The sequence below is a fragment of the Nerophis ophidion genome, linkage group LG16 (genome assembly GCF_033978795.1).
Source record: "Nerophis ophidion isolate RoL-2023_Sa linkage group LG16, RoL_Noph_v1.0, whole genome shotgun sequence".
NCBI lineage: Eukaryota > Metazoa > Chordata > Actinopteri > Syngnathiformes > Syngnathidae > Nerophis > Nerophis ophidion.
Genome location: NC_084626.1, coordinates 9540808 through 9565120, shown reverse-complemented (window position 1 = coordinate 9565120; position 24313 = coordinate 9540808). Strand labels below are relative to the sequence as shown.

Here is a 24313-nt window from a genome sequence, read left to right as displayed (position 1 = left end):
GGTTTTCTTCTGAACTTCCTGGTTTGGATTTACTGGATTCAAACCACTCAAATTACCAGAGACAAGTACTCTTGCAATTACAGGTTTTTTTATTAAGACCCATTTACAATGTCTGTGTGTTTCCTCGAGTGCCCTTAATTGAATGACCTAAGAGTCGATAGGCCACTCCTTTAGGTACACTTGCACAACTTAAAAAAGACCCAGATAACAAATCTCGAATTCAAGTTTTTATGGATCACAATGTCCAAGAGCTATCAATTTATTAATTAGCTCATTTTTGTCATGGTTTGCAGAGGTGAATAATTACCCTATTTGTTGATGTTCCTCTTATCATGGTCATGTCATGTGAAACAAAATTAGAGCACCACACGGTATAAAACACAATTCACCTAAACCGCTGCATTTGTCAAAACATGCCGCCTTACCAAGTTGTCTGGGCCACTTTAAACCCATCAGTTGTACTGAGTGAAACTTCTCACACAAACCAATGTGCTCAACACACCCACTGTAACTTCAGAGTGTTTATCTGAATGAAACAAAAAACATGGCCGCAATCAAGAAACTACTTGTCCGTAAGTCATTGACAATTTGTCAAATGACTATCCAATTTCGAGAACATGTGTACCACATGCACACAGGCACGCGTATCAAAGCATTCAGACCACAAGCCGTCAAGCCGTAGGGGGAGTCACAAATCCTTTGCCCTGGCGAGGCTCTGGTAGCTGGAGAGGGGCTCTTGTCAGTCTTGGGGACTTCAGTGAAGTACAAAATGAGTCAATACTAGCATTCCTTATTTTGGACTTGAATTGCAGGTAGTTTTGTTTTGCAAAGATACAGTACCATTTTTCCTTTTTTGGTTTTTGTAAGGACAAATAGGCTCCAGCACCCCCCGCGACCCCAAAAAGGGACAAGCGGTAGAAAATGGATGGAAACGGCTCTGCGACAAGTGTGGACACAGAGGCCATGCTCTCCCCAAGCTTGAAAATGTGCTCAAGAGTACAGGGTGAGCGAGAAACGGCATCTCAATTCTTCCGCATGTCTTGCATGTATGGAAAACATGACAATACAGAATTGTTGAAATGTCACTGAGGTGTCTTATTTTTTTTTCACATGACTATTCTTTGACGATATTGGATGTCATTAGGTTGTGCAGGTGTACATTTGATTGCTGAACATGAAGGTAACGTAAATTGAGTCAACTTTTGTTTGGCCTCTTGAGAACTAAATAAAAAATAAGAAAAGATAAAAACAGCTCATAAATTTAAATTATGTTGATCCAACATACATGGCCTTAGGGTAAAGCTGCAACCTAACAGGGCTTTGCGTCATGGTGGTCTCCTTGTGTGCGTGCCGTCGCTGGTGATTCATAGACATCTTCAGGAGTTTGACCAAACACACCGCTGGTCCGTCGCAACAGAAACACTCCAGCATGCAAACCCCCGACATTGACCCAAACAGTGTGCTGCTTCTTCCACAGTCCTCCCATCCTTGACAGGGCCTGCAGACAACATAAATCTCGGTGAGAGCGAAACTTGTATGTCGTGTAAAACAAGATGTTGAGACAAATACAGCTGTAGAGGCGCAGGGAATGTTTACTGCCTCAGAGGAGCAGCCCTGACACAAGAAGAACGTGAGAAGATGAACAATAACCATTGCAGTTACTGGACTTGTGTCCAAAGCTGTCTGCCAAAACTTTTGATTGATTATACACTTTTAGATGTCAATGTGTTCTGTTGGTGGTCTTTTGAGACTTTTGTGGCAAGTATCATTGATACAAACATGAATATTGTAATATACACTTCAGTCGTTTTTACAATAAATGTAGTAATTATAGCCAGGGTAAGTGTTTCCCATTTGTGTGTTTGACGGAGAAGCAGCTTGAAGGAGATACAGTACAGAAGAGGTCTGCTCTCCAAGTTAAATGCTGTTCATTATGTGTTATTCTGGTAATGTTTTCATCATTATATTACTTCATGAACTGTTTGTTTGTACTACATCATATTATATTGTTTTTAAAAAATATATTACTTATTCAAAAGTGTATTTTCAAAAGGCATGTAAGATGTTAAAATTGTGCTCGGCCAAGCATCGTTTCGCTAAACAAGTTTTTTTTTTTAAGTACGAACTGCATCAGTGAAACAATTTACCTTGTCACCAAGGTACCACTGTATTTAAAAAAATGTATATGAATTTCCAAACATATATTGTTTCAGATTTTTCGCTCGCATGGCCAATTCTACATATTAGATGATATCTACTCACTCCATGCGGCCAACTGCCCATTTTGATAATTAATTTTTTTTTTTTAAAGACTAAAACCAGACGATATTTTTGAATAAGTAAACAGCTTGCATGTCAGCTTGGTTATTAGCATCAACATTTTTAACTTTTCTTCTTACATGAAGCCTTATTTCTGCATATTAGTTTTATTGTATCTATTTTTTAACAATATTTTACCAATAAAAAAACTTCTGACACTACTTATTTACGGCATATAATATTGCCATTTGTTAACTTATTCTTTACACTTGTTTGAACCTGAAACAGATTCATATTTTCTTCATTTCCCGTAAAAAACAATGCTTTAAAGCCAGCCCTGCATCCACGTCACAGAAGCATCTTTAGATGTATATAGTCACAGAGACAGTATCTCACTTAAAACCCACGCGTCAACACTGGTAATCAATAATTAACGGAGTCGGAAATTAATTACATCTGCACAGACACAAGCAGCTCCCTTGCAGCGGCACAGATCCCCTTGAGAGGATTCTTCACAGGTGTGCATGTGGCAGCGACAGATGGATGAGCCTCAGTCGATGCCACAAGCTAACACTGCTGTTGATGAATTTCTTAGAAACCACAAGAGGTCAACTGTGCTTTTTTTTGCCACCTGATTACACATCAGTCACTTCCAGTGTTTTGTGGAAGTGATATTTGCATGAGGCAAATGACGATACCTTGGAAAAGCATTTTTTGTCCTGCGTCAACAAGACAGCCTTCCCTGACCCTGGCCTGCACACACGGGCCATTTCTCTCAAGCAGGAGGGGTAAAGGTCCCAATTCTTCTTCCTGGAGCCCATCCTTTGAACAAAAAAATCTCATTATCCTTCCTCATACATAGTTTGACTTTTAAAACATTATGTGGTCTAAAGCAGTGGTTCTCCACCTTTTTCAGTGATGTACCCCCTGTGAACATTTTTTTAATTCAAGTACCCCCTAATTAAAGCAAAGTATTTTTGGTTGAAAAAAAGAGATAAAGAAGAAAAATACAGCACTATGTCATCAGTTTCTGATTTATTAAATTGTATAACAGTGCAAAATACTGCTCATTTGTAGTGGTCTTTCTTGAACTATTTGGAAAAAAAGATATAAAAATAACTAAAAACTTGTTGAAATAGAAACAAGTGATTCAATTAAAAATGAAGACTTCTACACTTAGAAGTAATCATCAACTTAAAGTGCCCTCTTTGGGGATTGTAATTAGAGATCCATCTGGATTCATGAACTTAATTCAAAACATTTATTCACAAAAAATAAATCTTTAACATCAATATTTATGAAAAAGGGTCCACAAAAAATCTAGCATTGTTGCATTTCTTTTCACAGTTTATGAACTTACATTCATATTTTGTTGAAGTATTATTCAATAAATATATTTATAGCGAATTTTTGAATTGTTGATATGTTTAGAATATTTTTAGAAAATCTCACGTACCCCTTGGCATACCTTCAAGTACCCCCAGGGGTACGCGTACCCCCATTTGAGAACCACTGGTCCAAAGGTTTTTTTAAATTATTCTTTTACCTTTTTCCAAAGGGCATGTCGGTGATGAGGATGTCAACAGAGCTGGACTTCATGGGTAAACTGCTCAAATCCCAGCGTACGGTGTCAATGGGCAGTCCGGGTGAACTGTAGTTAAACATACAGACAGACCAATACAGTAAATGTACGATGAACTGCAGCTGTCCAGCAATCATGCAGCCCAAGACCTCGATGCTACCGCCACTGGGGTTGACTATGAGCAATACAAATACAGTGGAATCCAGATTTAAGAACCCCCTTATTCACAAAGTTTTAGATCGTGCCTAATAGGCCTCTGTGTGCAAACCATGTTTCTGTATTCATTCAATCTATGTCGCACCTGCAGCAGTTTTGTGACGCAGTACAGTGCACTACTAGTGACTTCTCTGTGCTTCAGCGTGTGCCTTTTCTGTGTTTGTTCACCGTTTGAAGAGGTTTAGTCAATTTTTAAACTAAATATGTATCTCCAAAAGACAAGGGACCAGCTTGGGAAAAAGGGGTTGAGTCGCTGTGGATTAAAAAAAAAAAAAAAAAAAAAAAAAAAAAAAAAAAAAAGATTTACGAGGAGTACATTAATGGCGCTGGCAAGTATGGAAGAATTAACAAAGCAGGCTTCATGCCACAGCAAGTTTTAACTAACGAGACCGGACTTTTCTGGAAAAAGATGCCAAACCAGACTACCTCTCATTCAAGAGCAGACCCACCCAACCTCTCCCTTCTCTCCCTATGTCTGCTCCTTTGCCGATGTAAATATAATATAATATACTTTTTAAAAATGTTTATTATTGTAGCAATAAGGTTGTATAAATTAAGGATTTTTGTGATTAATGATCGTTTGTGAGTGCACCAAAGGGACTGTGTGTGTGTGTGTGTGTGTGTGTGTGTGTGTGTGTGTGTGTGTGTGTGTGTGTGTGTCCGTGCACCCGCGTGTGCGCGCTCGCAGAGCAGCACATACAGGACTATTAGGCTTGTTGTTGTTTTGGCTTGAAAGAAGAAGAAAGTTGCCCAATCAACCTTTTGTTATGTTTGTTTGATATACATTAATGTACAGTCCTTTATATAGTGTTAAAAGTCAACAAACCTTCACTAAAATATGACATTTTTTTGAGACTGGAACCCATTATTCATCTTTACTTTGTTTTTCGTTGAAGAAATTTGCTTCACGAAACAAACTTATCAATTTAAGAACCATGTTCAAGATCCATTAAAGTTCATAAATCAAGGCAACACAAATATCTTGCCACTCTTTTACGTTTGCTATTTAGACAATATTGGCTGTATCATTATCAGAGCACAGTAAACCTAAAAATGTCACTGATAGAACATGTAAAACTGAAAACCTGACCCCTCTTTGCCCAGTGGTCTGCTCTCACCTGCCCTTTTCAGCCTTCCTTTTCTGGATGTGACACACATTGTTGATTGTGCGGTTCACCGCCATGTCGTTGTTGTCTCCTGCAATGTAAAATGAAGCAGGAAACTCCAATGCCCCCTGATGGCAAAAACACAACCTCATCAGACGGCACTATCACAAATCATCATGTGGTTGGGACAAAAGTCTTCTTACCTCCAAAGGTATGGCTCCAGTTCCACACATTGGATCAAGTATAACGTCTGACACCTGAGGTTTACACAGCCTGTCAGCACAAAATAAGATACAAATATAAACAGCAAACAGGATGCACTCAGGCGTAACTATTTACAAAAGCTTAAAACAAGAAGCTCATCATTGCTGTGTTGTGTCTGCATGTTTGAAGAATAGATCAATGAGTTGCAATTTAAAGAATTAGCCAGTGAAATGGTTTAGGTGGTCTTTTTCAGAGAGACAAATGGCTGTGGAGTAATCCCTCGTTTATTGCTGATTATTTGTTCCAGGCTTTTCCGTGATATATGAAATTCCGCTAAGTAGGACTATTATAAATTGTATATGTTCATAGCTAAAGCATAACCTTACGACCTTCTAAATACATTAGAACAGTTGTCCCCAACCACCTGTCCGGTATACACATATACTGTACATATACAGTAAATAGTGCCAGAGTTTTTCTGTATGTTTTATACTGTCATTACTACCACAAGTGATGGAAAAATGTATAACAACTGAGTACCGCTGCTGAATATACAGACCACAGCTGAAAAACACATATTACATTCCTATGGTTAAGAAACACTGGTGCAGTATGACCTCTAGACAAGAAATACCATAAACATAGTCACTTGTGCACTTTTTATCCAATAAAGTACGGCTGAGCCAATCAGTGGCCATGATACTGAACATGGTTTGCTCTCATTTAGTGGATTTTTTTAGCTCATTTGGCATTTTTTTAGGCTTGGAAAATGACTGATTCAGGCAATAAATACGTAGAATATGCTTTAAAAAAATTATGTGACAGAGTATAGCCTCAAACTTTAACGCGTGATGGAGTGAGTACTTCATGTGTGGCACAATCATAACAGTGACTGTCAGTAATAGAATAGGCCACTAGTACCCTCTTGTGGCTAAAAAATTAACTTTAATGTTTCAATTCTTTCTTACTATTTTTTTTTGTCATAGCCACCATTTAATATGATTCATGCAACGTTGTATTCATTATATATTGAACCCAAAGCCTAACCTACTGTGTAGTGTCAGGTAAGATCACACGTACAAAAAAACAAATGGAAACTGTACCTGAGCATACCATAGCACAAGGTGGACCTCAATGTGGTGGGTCCAAAGTGACTGATGTTCCTTCTGTGAAGACTCTCTTCAGTGAGCGCAATGCCAACAACTATCTCAACATCATGTATATTCAGTAAGACCTGCAGGAGGACACATTATACATGCATATGACATTCAATTCATTCAATGCAAGAGCTTCATCAAAATAATGTCAACATAGGTTGGTCCATGTTAAAATGTTAAGCAGTATATATATATATATATATATATATATATATATATATATATATATATATATATATATATATATACATACAAACCCCGTTTCCATATGAGTTGGGAAATTGTGTTAGATGTAAATATAAACGGAATGCAATAATTTGCAAATCCTTTTCAACTCATATTCAATTGAATGCACTACAAAGACAAGATATTTGATGTTCAAACTCATAAACTTTTTTTTTGTTGCAACTAATAACTTAGAATTTCATGGCTGCAACAAGTGACTAAGTAGTTGGGAAAGGGCATGTTCACACCTGTGTTACATCACCTTTTCTTTTAACAACACTCAATAAATGTTTGGGAACTGAGGAAACTAATTGTTGAAGCTTTGAAAGTGGAATTATTTCCCATTCTTGTTTTATGTAGAGCTTCAGTCGTTCAACAGTCCGGGGTCTCCACTGTCGTATTTTACGCTTCATAATGCGCCACACATTTTCGATGGGAGACAGGTCTGGACTGCGGACGGGCCAGGAAAGTACCCGCATTCTTTTTTTACGAAGCCAAGCTGTTGTAACACAGGCTGAATGTGGCTTGGCATTGTCTTGCTGAAATAAGCAGGGGCATCTATGAAAAAGACGGCGCTTAGATGGCAGCTTACAGGCGCTGGTCATATTATTAGAATATCATGAAAAAGTTTATTTATTTCATTAATTCCATTTAGAAAGTCAAACTTGTAGAATGTATACATTCATTCCAAACAGACTGATACATTTCAAGTGTTTTTTGCCAAAAAGGAGATGATTATAGCTGACAACCAATAAAAACCCCAAATTTAACATCTCAGAAAATTAGAATATGGTGAAAAGGTCAGATATTGAAGACACCTGGTGCCACACTCTAATCAGCTAAATAACTCAAAACACCTGGAAAAGCCTTTAAATGGTCTCTCGGTTTGATTCTGTATGACACACAATCATGGGGAAAACTGCTGACTTGACAACTGTCCAAAAGATGACCATTGATACTTTAAAGAAGGAGGGCAAGACACAAAAAGTAATTGCCAAAGAGGTTGGATGTTCCCAGAGCTCTGTGTCCAAGCACATTAATAAAGGCGAACACAGTGCCAAATCTACCAGTACCTGGTTTAAGGACCATGGTATCCCTGTTCTTGAATGGCCTGCAAACTCACCTGACCTTAACCCCATAGAAAACCTATGGGGTATTGTGAAGCGGAAGATGCGAGATGCCAGACCCAACAATGCTGAAGAGCTGAAGGCCACTATTAAAGCAACCTGGGCTCTCATAACACCTGAGGAGTGCAACAGACTGGTCGACTCCATGCCACGCAGCAATTCAGGCAAAATGAGCTGCAACTAAGTATTGATTGCCGTACATGCTGAAACTTTCCATGTTCATACTTTTCAGTTGGCCCACACTTCTAAAAAATATTTTTTGGTACTAGTCGTAACTAATATTCAAATTTTCTGAGATATTGAATTTGGGATTTTCAGTAATTGTCAGTACTAATCATTAAAAATTTAAAGAAATAAACATTTCAAATATATCACTGTGTGTAATGAATTGATATAATATGTAAGTTTCACGTTCTGAATATAATTACTGAAATAAATAAACTTTTTCATGATATTCTAATAATATGAACAGCACCTGTATGTTGTTCCAAAACCTGTATGTACCTTTCAGCATTAATGGTGCCTTCACAGATGTGTAAGTTACCCATGCCCTGGGCACTAATACACCCCCATACCATCACAGATGCTGTTTTTTTAACTTTGCGCCTATAACAATCCGGATGGTTATTTTCCTCTTTGTTCCAGAGGACACCACGTCCACAGTTTCCAAATATAATTTGAAATGTGGACTCGTCAGACCACAGAACACTTTTCCACTTTGCATCAGTACACCTTATTTGATCTGGGGCCCAGAGAAGCCGACGGCGTTTCTGAATGTTGTTGATAAATGGCTTTCGCCTTGCATAGTAGCGCTTGCACTTACAGATGTAGCAATGAACTGTATTTAGTGACAGTGGTTTTCTGAAGTGTTCCTGAGCCCATGTGGTGATATCCTTTAGAGATTGATGTCGGTTTTTGATACAGTGCCATGTGAGGGATCGAAGGTCACGGTCATTTAATGTTGGTTTCCGGCCCCTTACGTGGAGTGATTTCTCCAGATTCTCTGAACCTTTTGATGATATTATGGACCGTAGATGTTGGAATTCCTAAATTTCTCGCAATTGCACTTTGAGAAATGTTTTTAAACTGTTTGACTATTTGCTCACGCAGTTGTGGATAAAGGGGTGTACTTTGCCCCATACTTTCTTGTGAAAGACTGAAAAATTTTTGGGAAGCTGTTTTTACACCCAATTATGGCACCCACCTGTTCCCAATTAGCCTGCACACCTGTGGGATGTTCCCAATAAGTGTTTGATGAGCATTCCTCAACTTTATCCGTATATATTGCCACCTTTCCCAACTTCTTTGTCACGTGTTGCTGGCATCAAATTCTAAAGTTCATGATTATTTGCAACAACAAAAAAATGTATCAGTTTGAACATCAAATATGTTGTCTTTGTAGCATATTTAACTGAATATGGGTTGAAAATGATTTGCAAATCATTGTATTCCGTTTATATTTACATCTAACACAATTTTGCAACTCATATGGAAACGGGGTTTGTATATACATACATATATATATATATATATATATATTTACATATATACAGTCAAGAAAATAAGTATTTGAACACCCTGCTATTTTGCAAGTTCTCCCACTTACAAATCATGGAGGGGTCTGAAATTTTCACAGTAGGTGAATGTCCACTGCATGAGAGATAACCTAAAAAGAAAAATCCAGAAATCACAATCTATGACTTTTTAACAATTTTTTTTGTGTGATACAGCTGAAAATAAGTATTTGAACACATGTCTATCAGCTGGAATTCTGACCCTCAAAGACCTGTTAGTCGGCCTTTAAATGTCCTCCTCCACTCCACTGTATTATCCTGAATCGGATGCACCTGTGTGAGGTTGTTAGCTGCATAAAGACACCTGTCCACCCCATACAATCAGTAAGACCCAAACATTCAGCATGGCTAAGAGCAAAGAGCTGTCCAAAGACACCAGAGACAAAATTGTACAACTCCACAGGGATGGAAAGGGCTCTGAGGAAATTGCCAAGCAGCTTGGTGAAAAAAGGTCCAATGTTGGAGCAATTGAAGAAGCTAAACATGACGGTCAATCTCAATCGGAGTGGAGCCCCATGTAAGATATCACCTCGTGGGGTCTCAATGATGCTAAGAAAGGTGAGGAATCAGCCCAGGACTACACGGCAGGACTTGGTCAATGACCTGAAAAGAGCTGGGACCACTGCTTCCATGGTCACTGTTGGTAATACACTAAGACATGGTTTGAAACCATGCATGGCACGAAAGGTGCCCCTGCTTAAACCAGCACATGTTAAGGCCCGTCTTAAGTTTGCCAATGACCATTTGGATGATCCAGAGGAGTCATGGGAGAAAGTTTTGTGGACAGATGAGACCAAAATTGACCTTTTTGGTCATAATTCCACTAAGCGTGTTTGGAGGAAGAAGAATGATGCGTAGCATCCCAAGAACACCATCCTTACTGTGAAGCATGGGGGTGGCAGCATCATGCTTTGGGGGTGTTTTTCTGCTCATGGGACAGGGCGACTGTACTTTATTAAGGAGAGGATGACAGCCAGCATGTATTGTGAGATTTTGGCCAAAAACCTCCTTCCCTCAGTCAGATCATTGAAGATGAGTCGTGGCTGGATCTTCCAACATGACAATGACCCAAAGCACACAGCCAGAAAAACCAAGAAGGGGCTTCGTAAGAACCATATCAAGGTTCCGGAGTGGCCTAACCAGTCTCCAGACCTAAATCCAATTGAAAATCCTTGGAGGGAGCTGAAAGTCTGTGTTACTCAGCAACAGCCCAGAAACCTGACTGATCTAGAGAAGATCTGTGTGGAGGAGTGGGCCAAAATCCCTCCTGCAGTCTGTGCAAACCTTGTGAAGAACTATAGGAAACGTTTGACCTCTGTAATTGCAAACAAAGGCTACTCTACCAAATATTAATGTTGGTGTTCAAATACTTATTTTTAGCTGTATCACACAAATAAATTGTTAAAAAAATCATAAATTGTGATTTCTGGATTTTTCTTTTTAGGTTATCTCTCATACAGTGGACATGCACCTAACGTGAAAATATACACACACATACATACATACACATATGTACATATGCACACATACATATGTATATATATATATATATATATATATATATATATATATATACATATACACACACACACACATATATATATATACACCTACACATTTATATACATACAATTATATATATATATATATATATATATATATATATATATACATATATATATATATACACACACATATATATATATATATATATATACACATATATATATATATATATATACACACATATATATATATATATACACAGTATATATATATATATATACATACAGTACATATATATGTGTGTGTACAGTGGGGCAAAAAAGTATTTAGTCAGCCACTGATTGTGCAAGTTCTCCCACTTAAAATGATGACAGAGGTCTGTAATTTTCATCATAGGTACACTTCAACTGTGAGAGACAGAATGTGAAAAAAAATCCAGGAATTCACATTGTAGGAATTTTAAAGAATTTATTTTTAAATTATGGTGGAAAATAAGTATTTGGTCCACCATTCAAAGCTCTCACTGATGGAAGGAGATTTTGGCTCAAAATCTCACGATATTTTTCCCCGTTCATTCTCTTTAACACGGATCAATCGTGTTGTCCCCTTAGCAGAAAAACAGCCACAAAGCATGATGTTTCCCCCCCATGCTTCACCGTAGGTATGGTGTTCTTGGGATGCAACTCAGTATTCTTATTCCTCCAAACACGACGAGTTGAGTTTATACCAAAATGGATACATGGATGTTACAGCAGAGGATTGGGAGAATGTCATGTGGACAGATGAAACCAAAATAGAAACTTTTTGGTATAAACTCAACTTGTCGTGTTTGGAGGAAGAAGAATACCGAGTTGCGTCCCAAGAACACCACACCTACTGTGAAGCATGGGGGTGGACACATCATGCTTTGGTGCCATGTATCGTGAGATTTTGATCCAAAACCTTCTTCCATCAGTGAGAGCTTAGAAAATGAAACGTGGCTGGGTCTTCCAGCATGACAATGATCCCACACACACCGCCCGGGCAACGAAGGAGTGGCTTCATAAGAGGCATATGAAAGTCCTGGAGTGACCTAGCCAGTCTCCAGACCTTAACCCCATAGAAAATCTGAAGAGGGAGTTGAAAGTCTGTGTTGCTCGGTGACAGCCCCAAAACATCACTGCTCTCGAGAAGATCTGCATAGAGGAATGGGCCAAAATACCAGCTACTGTGTGTGCAAACCTGGTAAAGACCTAGAGTCAACGTTTGACCTCTGTTTTTGCCAACAAAGGTTATATTACAAAGTATTGAGTTGATTTTTTGTTATTGACCAAATACTTATTTTCCATCATAATTTACAAATAAATTATTTAAACTTCCTACGATGTTAATTGCTGGATTTTTTTTTTCACATTTTGTCTCTCACAGTTGAAGTGTACCTATGATGAAAATTACAGACCTCTCATCATTTTAAGTGGGAGAACTTGCACAATCAGTGGCTGACTAAATACTTTTTTGCCCCACTGTGTGTGTGTGTGTATGTGTATATATATATATATATATACATATACTTCCTCTATGCAAAAAAGTATTTAGTCAGCCACTGATTGTGCAAGTTATCCACTTAAAATTATATATATATATATATATATATATATATATATATATATATATATATATATATATATGTGTACTGCAAAAGGGACACGTTACCAAGTTAGGTAGGTAAAATAAAATAAAATATTCGACTTGTTTACCTAAAGATTAGTTTTATCTAAATCACTTGACCAGGCAAATATTTTTTTGTCCGTTCAGTCTTGATTTTGGTCAGAACAAAGGAGTTGCCTACCTCAACATCAAACTTGGTCATATCTGCTTTCCACTGGAAAAACTCCTGCACAGCTCCACCAAAGTCTCTCGCTGCCTCGTTGGAAGAAAAGCTGTGTTTGTCACCAGCGCGATTGCACGTCACACGAAACTTTGTTATTTTAGGGTCGGGTGTTGCTTCTGCCGCTTCCCCAGGGTCCGTCTGTGCTGTGGTCTCAGCGTCTGGCATCTCCTCTGCCTTGTTCAGCTCCTCAGCTACAGGTGGCTTCTGGGCTTGTTCCTGCTGCTTGGCTTCAGCCACGATTGTGTGACCGTTGTCGTTGCTTGGTTTGACTTTTGTGCCGGTCGCTGCTTTACGGTGGCCTTTCCTCTTTTTGAAAGTGCTGTTCAGTTTCCACACCTCCAAGGGGATGGTCCATGGGAGTTTAGAAGCAAGCTGTTGCAACTCCATTAAAGTATCCTCCTAAGTAAAAAAAATTGAATACATAATATGAATAGATCCTATTTTTGTGTTTGCAATCCAGTAAATCTCCTTACACACCCGCCCTCCTCCCCCAATTTTCAAATGACATGCCGCACTCTTTATAGTTAATTTTTTTTTTTTCATTAAAGCTATTGAATAAAATAATTGCCACCTCTACTAATTAGATTTCTAAAATAATCTTAACTTTTTGATTAATAATATACACACGCACAGCTGCCAAAATGCGGTGTTCGCAATCCAGTAGATGTCTCCTACAACCACCAAGTGACTGACAGCACTGTTTCAGGTAAATTTTTTGCAACTGCAATAAAATGCTTAGAATTTGGCTTTGGGATCAATGATCAGAATTCTGACAGAATATATTTTTTTTTTTACTAATATGCACTCCTAATGCATCATTTTGTAATACACAATCTTATACTTACTTTATAACTACAAATGTGCATGATGTTACAAAAACACTAGACAAATCAGTATACATTTTTAAAAACATGACAATATACAAAAAGATCAGGATATGCAACTAGTTTTAAAGGAATATTTAACAAAACTGTTGCATTTTCCATCAGGGTGCAAGACATGTACCATAAGTGTTTATTTAGTACATGTGATGTAACACTTCCATGTTTTTCTCTCAGCAAATGGATAACACTGTATAGTCAAAAAGTCATATTTTATGCTAGTCAAAGAACCTTTATGTGACAAAAGGACTCTATTTTTGGGAACAGACTTAAAAAAAACCACTAATCATGCATATCCCGTATGACTCGTGTGTTCTTCTAAGGACTAAACTTGTTAAATATTTCTACAAGACATACTTGAATACACTCTGGATCTGCTTTGTCTCACCTCTGGCTTTGGCAGGGTCTTTATCCCGTCAGTGCCCATAATTATGGTCAGAACCGATGCGTTTGCTACGTTACGAGCGATCGATACAACAAGCTAGCTAGATGTACTACGTACACAGTGCTTTGATCGCGGGCTTACTATAACACATTAACACAATATGTAGTTTTTATTTTCACAATTTGATTTATAAATTTAGTATAATTTTGTATATTCTCACCAAAACTTCAAAATCCAGGACTTTATTTAATTGAGTCAGAAAGTCTTTAGACAAGTTTATTTTCCGGGGGTCTTCCACAGAATCCGGAAGAGTTGGCAGATATGTGTAATGCTGTGGACAGTCATTACAAAGATGACATACCTTTGATTCTTTGAATTGGTAATTGTCAAATTCCTCTACCACCACAAACAGGTTGTCTACAGACCTCAGGAGATGAACCTACGGGCACAACCGGATTTATAGTCAGAAGCCTCAGCAACAGCCGGTCCACATTTTCAATCTGTAATTCACAGTTTACCTGAGAAAGGTTGTCAGTAGCCACAGGAAAGTAAATACGACCTCGGCCTTTGCTAATGCGGGCTTCTACCCCAATCTTCTCGTAGATCTCCTCTGCAGCAGTGTGTTCGAAGCCTGTGGGCACAGTTGCGCCAATGGTGACGGTGACAGTGGATTCATTCGAAGGCTCACTCCCATGAAGGGCCTGCTCGAGAGGACAATCTTCCGAGGAAGACATGTCTGTAAATGTCCTGAAACAAAATGTACACTATTGTCCAGAATTGCATACATTTTCACCAAGATCATGTACATATAAGACTTGTTTCATTGCACAGAATTCCCCTACTGACCACATTGGTCAGTTATTTAAGTAGTTTTAATGATTTAAGATGTTTTCTACAGTCAATAAGGGCAAACGAGCCAAACACAGAAATGATCCAAAACCAAGAACGTGCAAGCTACCCGCAACCCGTGGGGGTGAACTGCGGCTGTAACTACAGAGGTTGAAACCAACTATACCGCGATCGCTCTAAATGCTGCACATTATTACATAGATCTAAAAGTTAGTTTTTGTTTTCAAAAGGCATGTTGTTTTTTTGGCGGCACGGTGGCCCAGGGGTTAGTGCGTGTGCCTCAAATACAAAGGTCCTGGGTTCGATCCTGGGCTTGGGATCTTTCTGTGTGGAGTTTGCATGTTCTTCCCGTGACTGCGTGGGTTCCCTCCAGGTACTCAGGCTTCCTCCCACCTCCAAAAAGATGCACCTGGGGATAGGTTGATTGGCAACACTAAATAGGCCCTAGTGTGTGAATGTGAATGTTATATGTCCATCATGAGGTGGCGACTTAACAGGGTGTACGCCGCCTTCAGCCCGAATGCAGCCGAGATAGGCTCCAGCACCCCCGGCGACCCCAAACGGAAAAAGCGGTAGAAAATGGATGGATGGATGTTGGTTTTTTGGATGGAGAATTCAAAGCAATATTTCAACTACTGTTTTGAGTCATAGACTTGGTCAAGTTGAGGCATTACAAAGCGGCTTATTTCTACGCAGTCTGGCTGACTTTTTTTTCATTGCATTAATTTCTTACATTTCTCTCAAGAAGCGGTTAAAGTTTAAATTGTGTCAATGTCCTTTCGCCATTTGCATTAATTTTCTTTTGCATCATTTATGTAATTGCAGCATTCCCTTATGTTATATGATAATTTCTGTTCGAACGTTGCCAAACTTTTGCCCCTGTCGGCCACCGTAGTACTCACCTTGTATCAGTCAGTAGTAATGTGCTATACTACTGTTTTTTTTTGCCAATCTGAAGTCAGGCTAGTATCGGCAATACCAATCCGATGCTTCTCTGCAAATACCAAATGTGCCTGTAAAAATGTAAAAAGCAGTGTATTGGCAAATCATCTTCAAACGATATAAAATATCAGGGCAAAACAAATGATGGCGTTATTCTTCACTGAATGCGCTCATTTATATTCAACTGTGTATGTAGTGTCTCAAAATAGTCTACAATAAAAGGATACAAACACACGCTGTTTTATAATTCTGAGTGACTCATTTTAATTGCCAGTAATTTCTTGGAAAACAAATGACAGACTGAGGCCATGTCAACACGAACAGTTACAAAAAAGGAAAAAAGATTGTGTGACAATAAAGCATATCAATGTAATCACAGCAATAGGGCTGGGCGATATATCGCGGGTTTGTCTCTGTGCAATATAGAAAATTACTATATGGTAATATTCAAGTATATGTTCTCACGCAGTTGCTATTAGCTGAGGGCATTACACTACAGACTCTTCCCACTCCTTTTTGTGTCTCCTTCTCACAGAGTGTAAGCGCAGGTTCTTATACACGACACATACTGTCACGTCATACGTCACATACGTACACGCCCTCGCCCAGCAGAGAAGTAGCAGCGTGGCTAACATTAGCTGTGATGCTAGTGGAGTGTTGCGAAGGTGCGAAAGAAGATGCGAATCTGGTAACAAATGAAGGAAGAATTAATTCCCAAAAAAACAGCACGGGGTTCATCGTCTGGCGGTGGTTCGGCTTCAAGTGGGAATATGTCAAATATACAACTTTAATTTGTCAAGTGTGGGGCACAAGCGTTGCTACCAAAAGTAGCATTACTGCTAATATGTAGCATCATTTGAAAAGTCACCTGCTAATAACTTTAACAAATAAGTTTTGATCAATTGACTTAGTTGTGATTTCCCTCCCTGCATGAAAGTTTAAAATGAGCATATATTAATGCAGTATGAACAACAGTGTTTTAATGTAGACACACAGAATCATCATCCTGCTGTGATTATATGTATCAAGTGTTCATTCAAGGCTAAGGCAAAATACTGAGTTATATATCGTATGTCGCGATATGGCCTAAAAATATTGCGATATTAAAAAAAGGCCATATCGCCCAGCCCTACAAAGCAGTATCGACTACATACGCTCCTGTACTTGGTATCATTACAGTGGATGTCAAACACCCATGGCGTTTGTTTATATTGTGACGCCGGTGTGTAGTCAAGCATGTTTAGCTATTTGTCGTCCTACAGGGATGATACTTGTAAGAAACTTACTTTGTCACCATGGACAAAGACTTTTAGAAAGGTGCAACATTATCTTATGTTTTGAGTCCTTATATAACGACAAATCATGAAGTTAACTTACGTGTCTTTTTAAAATTTTTGTAAATGCACACATTTAAAAAGAAACCAAGCAACTAAAAAAACATAATGTAGGGTCGTCCTTGTAGTGCAGGGGTGTCAAACTCAAATACGGAGTGGGCCAAAATTTAAAACTGAACGAAGCCGCGGGCCGAGGTTGAACAAATTAATCCTTTAATAGGGACCCAAACAAGTTTTGCAATGAATATTGACCAAGCAAGGCTTATATAACTTTATAGTGAGATGCAAAATCGAGTTTTAAATAGTAATAATTAAAAAATATCAATGGCATATCAAATAAAATAAAAATACAAATTGAATGCTTCTTCTCGGCGGCGGGTTTGAGTTGGGGCGGGGTTTGGTGGTAGCGGGGGTGTATATTGTAGCATCCCGGAAGAGTAAATGATGCAAGGTGTTCTGGGTATTTGTTCAGTTGTGTTTATATTGTATTTATGTTGTGTTACGGTGCGGATGTTCTCCCGAAATGTGTTTGTCATTCTTGTTTGCTGTGAGTTCACAGTGTGGCGTATATTTGTAACAGTGTTAAAGTTGTTTATACGGCCACCCTCAGTGTGACCTGTATGGCTGTTGACCAAGTATGCCTTGCATACACTTATGTGTGTGTATGAGTTGCATATATTATGTGAGTGGGCCGGCACGCTGTTTATATGGAGGAAAAGCGGACGTGGCGACATGTAGAGAACGTCAAAGGCAGTGCTTTTACGGCCCGGGTGGAAATCGGGAGAAATTCGGGAGGGGCACTGAACTTCGGGCGTATCCCGGGAAAATCGGGAGGGTTGACGAGTATGAGTAAAAGTGGTGAGTGCGGTTTTACAGCGGCGGGCCAGCTCTAATGTTAATTTGATATTGCCTCAAAGGCCAAATGAAATTACACGGCGGGCCAAATTTGGCCCGCGGGACAGAGTTTGACACCCATGTTGTAGTGTGTACTGATGTTAAAGACAATATACACTTCATTACACATGTACTACTGTATATCACTATATGGATAATTAAATGCTTTATAATTCCCTTAAACATTCAAAATGGCTTCCTTGGTTCGTTAGTACACGCTGATTTTCGAAATAATGTACACTTCACTACACATGTAATACATCACCATGTTGCTGAACATGTTATAATTCTATGAGTGTTGGGTTTCAGCAGCATTTACGTTTCCAGGGCTCTGTGTGCGTCCAGGCTGGTTTTAAAGATAATGTACATGTCATTGTACAGTGGTTCTCAAATGGGGGTACGGGTACCCCTGGGGGTACTTGAAGGTATGCCAAGGGGTAGGTGAGATTTTTTTTTTAAATATCAACAATTCAAAAATAATTTATGAATATATTTGTTGAATAATACTTCAACAAAACATGAATGTAAGTTCATAAACTGTGAAAATGAATGCAACAATGCAATATGCAGTGTTGACAGCTAGATTTTTTGTGGACATGTTCCATAAATATTGATGTTAAATATTTCTTCTTTTGTAAAGAAATGTTCAGAATTAAGTTCATGAATCCAGATGGATCTCTGTTACAATCCCCAAAGAGGGCAATTTAAGTTGATGATTACTTCTATGTGTAGAAATCTTTATTTATAATTGAATCACTTGTTTATTTTTCAACAAGTTTTTAGTTATTTTTATATCTTTTTTTCCAAATAGTTCAAGAAAGACCACTACAAATGAGCAATATTTTGCACTGTTATACAATTTCTCTAGGTCGTCCTCAGACGAGCCTTCCATCGTTGCTTCCAATCATCCCGATTATCCATACATTTGGCCAGTTCCTTGGTACTCTGAGCTCCTGCATCCTCCTTGAGCATGTCCACGTATGTTAGTGTGGGACGTCCTCTTGACCGATGCCCATGTGTTGGTTCCCACAGCTTCAATTTGCTGGCTGGCAGCTCCCGATGCCTTTGGTAGTGTTCTGCTAGTCTTATTCTCCTTACAGCAATCTTCTCGCTCACCCTTGGTATTCCCTTGTAGAGGATTCTGTTGGCACTCTTGTTGTAGTTATGCACTGCACGCAGCAACCTGGTGTAGCAACCATCCAGAGACTTCTCCAGGGTTGGCTTGGTGAAGTCTCTTGATGATTAATAAATCAGAAACTGATGACATAGTTCTTTATTTTACTTATTTATCTCTTTTTTTCAACCAAAAATGCTTTACTCTGATTAGGGGATACTTGAATTAAAAAAAATTTCACAGGGGGTACATCACTGAAAAAACGTTGAGAACCACTGTCATTTTTCATCTAAAGTCAATCAAAATAAACATAATAGGAGGTCTAATAAAGTTAAAAAGTTAAAGTAGCAATGATTGTCACACACACACCAGGTGTGGTGAAATTAAGCTCTGCATTTGACACATCTGCTTGTTCACCCTCTGGGAGTTGAGTGGAGTAGTGGGCAGCAGCAGTGGCTGCGTCCGGGAATCATTTTGTTAATTTAACCCCCAATTCCAACCCTTGATGCTGAGTGCCAAGCAGGGAGGTAATGGGTCCCATTTTTATTGTCTTTGGTATGACTCGGCCAGGGTTTGAAGTCACGACCTAATGCCACCAAGTCAGATATTGCTGCTTTTTTCAGGCTTCTGATTGGACAAAATGTGCATGACAGCAAGTGTATGCGTTTGTGTGTAAACATTGACCGTTTTGAAACTATACTTCTGTAGATGGATATTGTTTAACCACCAATATTTGTTTTTGAAACTCTCTGTGTTCGTGTGGACATGGCCTAAGTACTCTTAGTGTGTTTAAAGCCAGTAGTCTTGACAGACCTTAACTACGCAGACGACATCAGCCTGCTCTCCAACCACATGGAACAAGCACAGGAGCTCTTGTGCAGCGTGGAGTCAGAGTCTGACAAATTTGGCCTTTGGCTGAATGTCAAGAAAACTGAGGTGATCACCTATAACATCCAAGCAGAACAACCACCACTCACAACAACAGGAGCCACTGTTCTGAAGGAAGTCAGTGACTTCAAGTACCTGGGCTTTTGGGTAAACTCAACAAAACAGGATCTTAAATTGAGGAAGGCACTTGCATGGAGGGCCCTTAACAGAATGGCCAGTGTGGAACTCCAATCTCCCCCAACAAATCAAAGTCAGCTTCTTCTACGCGACTGTGGAATCTGTTCTCCTATATGGCTGTGAATGCTGGACACTGAAACCAACCCTGCAGAAGTCTCTAGACGGGTGCTACACCAGAATGCTACGTGTAGTGCTCAACATTAGCAAGAGTACACATGTTACAAATGAGAATCTGTAAGCTGGAATACACAGGGTGAGCGACAAAATATGAATAAATAAAAATAAGACACCAGGAGCTGCCAGCCAGCAAACTGGTCAAGAGGACCTTCTCACAGTAACATATGTTGACGTACTCAAGAATGATGCGGGAGCACAAAGGACCAACGAGCTGGCCAGATGTATGGAGAACCGGGATGACTGGAGATAACGATGGAAGGCTCGTCTGAGCACGACCTAGAGAGAAGATAGTGTTGTTTGCTGTATATGTAACTTTGGAAATGACAGCGTACAACCGTTACGTCATCAGACGAGTACAAGTCTTCATTTAAGGCAAGCCGTGTAGACGCAAACACCGGTGAGAGTTTTGACACTCCACACCTAGGCCGGTGTTTACAAAACAGTGCATTTTAAAGACACAAATATGCGCTTGCGTGTGGACAAGGGGCCTAAACGCAGAGAAAAGTAGGCATTTTTGCCATGTGGACATGGCCTGAATGACTGAGCACAGGAGGGCTGGGTGATATATCGATATACACAATATATTGTGGGTTTGTCTCAATGACTATATCGTGATATTCGAGTATACGTTCTCACGCAGTGGCTTTTAGCTGCAGGCATTACACTACAGGCTTTTGTAGCTCTTACTTGTTTCACCTTCTCACAGACAAGCGCACTTTCTTACATACGTCACATACGTATACGCCCTCACTGAGTAGAGAGGTAGCAGCGTGGGTAACGTTAGCTGTGATGCTAGCGGAGCCATGCGAGTGGCAATAAGAGAGAAAGAAGGTGCGAATGAAGTAAGAATTAATTCCCAAGAAAGACAGCAGGGAGTCCATCATCTGGTGGTGGTTTGGCTTCAAGTGGGAATATGTCGAACAGACAACTTTAATATGTCAAGTGTGGTGCTGAAGCGTTCGCTATAAAAAGTAGCATTGCTGCTATTATGTAGCATAATTTCCAAAATCGCCCGCTAGAGAATGAAGTGTTTGAAACTCCGTATGTCAACATCTCTGTTCGGTGCCTCACGCCCACACAATCAAAATGCCGAGGCAAACAATTCCAGATCAACACCGTATGAAAAAAATTGTCAACAACAGAATTTAATAACGTCCGTAGTAGCCTACTACATATCGAAGGACAAATACTATTTAATATCCTATTATGCAGCTCATTTTTATTTGACACTTAAAATGTCTTTGACAATCTTGCACTTTCTGTTTTGGAAATGACATGAACGTTTGTGCCATTGCTTAATAGCTGTTTAATAAATACACTTTTGGTCAATTGACTTAGTTTTGGAAATGACATGAATGTTTGTGCCATTGCTTAATAGCTGTTTAATAAATACACTTTTGGTCGATTGACTTAGTTGTGATTTCCCTCTCTGCATGAAAGTTTAAAAGTAGCATATAATATTGCAGACACACAGAATCATCATACTGCTGTGATTATATGCATCATGTGATCATTCAAGGCTAAAGCAAAATATGGAGATATATATCGTGTATCGCGATATGGCCTAAAATAGCGAAATATTTAAAAAAGGCCATGTTGCCCAGCCCTAGAGCACAGTATTGATTTGATATCGATATTTGAGCAACAAATTGTATTGTACATACTTGGCCAATAAAGCTGATTCTGATAAAGATCTGGTATCAGTGGTATATCGATCCACACATCACTATCAGATATACAGTATGTGACTGGTTGCAAGTTGACATAATCACCCTCATGGTAATTCTCCAATAGGCTGCATATTTGCTTGGTTAAAGCCAGGTGGTAACTATTTTAGGTCAGGCAGCGCGTTGATACACCGAACATTCAGGTACAGAATTACACAGAAGAAGAAAGAATTGTAAAATGACATAAGCGCAGTTACAATGTCTGGACCTGGCATCCATTAGTCCCATTACATATTAACACTACTTCAACCTGACAACAGACTTTAAAGTGCAACAAGCATGTGGTGACTCTAGCAAGCTAATGATAGCGTTATCGTGCTAATCATTCGTAACGAACGAAACCTTTCTGTTTTGAACGAAAGTCAATCTCAATATTAGGCTTGTCAGTGCAAGGAACCCACTGTTAACTTACCTGTCAAGGCAGAAAATAATATTGAGGTGAATTCCGGTTGATTTGCCGGCAAGTCTGTCAAACACGAGGACACATGTTTGCTTCTTCCAGTCAGGAACACCCAGAACGAGTACCGGTCCTAGAACTTCACAATAAAACATACCCCACCTCGAAGTCAGGTCGGAAGGATTTTTAATACAACTTAACATGTCTGTCACATGCCAAAATTTAAAGACTCAGCTAAACTAAAAATAAACACTTTGTTTACATCTTACTTAAGTCGCATTTAATTACCACAATTAATACATCTGTATTTATTTTGAAAACCGAGTGCCAAAGCAGTAAATCCATGGTATACATCGCAATCGGAACAACTTCATTCATTTTGCTGTTAGTAGATGTCTTTACGCTAAAAAGTCACTAGAGGGTAGTCTAGTCTAGTGAAAGAACTGCATCCACATAGGTGAAAAAGCTTCCATTCGGCCCTTTTCCATCAAAAGTTCTTGGAAGTTCCCTGGTCCATCCATCCACGGGCGCCGCAAGGGATTTTGGGCCCCATGAAAATAATCTTTACAGGGGCCCTGTGTCTTTAAAGGACCCCTCTGTAATATAATTTCATCATCATTAGGGGCCTCTCTGGGCCCCCCTCCATCATGGGCCCCTAGAATTCGTCTCATTTACCCCCCCTCCCCCCTTTTCTGCGCCCCTGCATCCATCCATCCATTTTCTACCGCTTGTCCCGTTTGGGGTCGCGGGGGGTTGCTGGTGCCTAACTCAGCTGCATTTGGGCAGAAGGTGTTGTACACCCTGGACAATTCTCCACCTCATCGCAGGGCCAACACAGATAGACAGACAACAACATTCACACTCACATTCACACACTAGGGCCAATTTAGTGTTGCCAATCAACCTATCCCCAGGTGCATGTTTTTGGAGGTGGGAGGAAGCCGGAGTACCCAGGGGGAACCCACGCAGTCACGGGGAGAACATGCAAACTCCACACAGAAAGATCCCGAGCCCTGGATTGAACCCAGGACAACTTCGTATTATGAGGCACATGTAGTAAGCCATACTTTCCAAGATGGCGCTGCTGTAGTGGCTGCTGTTGGTAGGAGCTCTGTGCTCTTGTGTCATCCTTTTTTGTTTCCCTCTTGTTTTCATGTGTTATTATATTTTTTTGCCTTTTGGTCCGGGACCCTTTGGGACTGTGTGACAAGGGGTGGCACTTTTGTGACCTCTGCGGTGCTTTTTGTGGTCTTCTGGATCTGCCTCCCGGGAGCCTTTTGGCCATGAAGACCAGCTGCTGGGTGTCTGCCACACCGGAGTTGGTTTGGAGGGACTGGAGGAGGTGCGGATGAGGGGACAGGGCTGCAGAGCTAGGACTGAGCGCCGGGACAGAGAGGCTTCGCGGTGTCTTGGCTGGGTGAGCAGGTGTCGGACACATCAGTCTCCTTGGACGTATCCTCGCTCATCCATGCGGACTGGACACTGGCCGAGAGTTGGTAGGCGGCCGAGAGTGGAGTCGGCTCTCTTGGTTGCTCCTGTCTCTGGCCATGCTCCCTCCACCCCAGCGGACATTGGCGTGGAACACCGCAGAGGCCACCACAGTGTATATGTTTCTTTTACTTTTTATTCATAGTTGTATGTAGAAGTGGCTGGTTGTATACGCTGCTTTAATGTCTTTAATGTCCTTTGTCTTCTTTGATGTTTGATGTTTCCCTCTCACAC

At 39.8% G+C, this 24313-nt stretch overlaps 1 protein-coding gene across 3 annotated transcripts; it reads right to left on the bottom strand.

Annotated features, from left to right (window-relative positions):
* Positions 1-71: 71 nt before the first annotated feature.
* On the bottom strand, positions 72-22754 carry thumpd3 (THUMP domain containing 3). 3 transcript variants are annotated; one of them, XM_061922706.1, is made up of 11 exons: positions 22607-22754; positions 15844-15954; positions 14611-14839; positions 14454-14531; positions 12785-13225; positions 6471-6601; positions 5367-5436; positions 5176-5291; positions 3806-3910; positions 2958-3081; positions 72-1498 (listed from the first exon to the last, which is right to left on the bottom strand). In XM_061922706.1, the coding sequence occupies exons 3-11, from the start codon at positions 14824-14826 to the stop codon at positions 1310-1312; spliced, it is 1470 nt and encodes a 489-aa protein (XP_061778690.1). In that variant the 5' UTR covers positions 14827-14839; positions 15844-15954; positions 22607-22754; the 3' UTR covers positions 72-1309. The 3 variants fall into 3 exon arrangements, with proteins under 3 accessions (XP_061778690.1, XP_061778691.1, XP_061778689.1); XM_061922707.1 differs by lacking the exon at positions 22607-22754 and adding an exon at positions 20039-20167; XM_061922705.1 differs by lacking the exon at positions 15844-15954 and having other exon boundaries at positions 22607-22717.
* Between the last annotated feature and the right edge of the window lie 1559 nt (positions 22755-24313).

Bases quoted from the DNA above. Each gene is read 5' to 3' on its own strand.
- thumpd3 (XM_061922706.1), bottom strand. From the start codon at position 14,826: ATGTCTTCCTCGGAAGATTGTCCTCTCGAGCAGGCCCTTCATGGGAGT. The intron at 5,437-6,470 runs GTACAGTTTCCA...TTGTGCTGACAG, and splicing joins TTGTGCTATGGTATGCTCAG to GCTGTGTAAACCTCAGGTGT. The intron at 3,911-5,175 runs GTGAGAGCAGAC...GTTTAACTACAG, and splicing joins AGGAAGGCTGAAAAGGGCAG to TTCACCCGGACTGCCCATTG.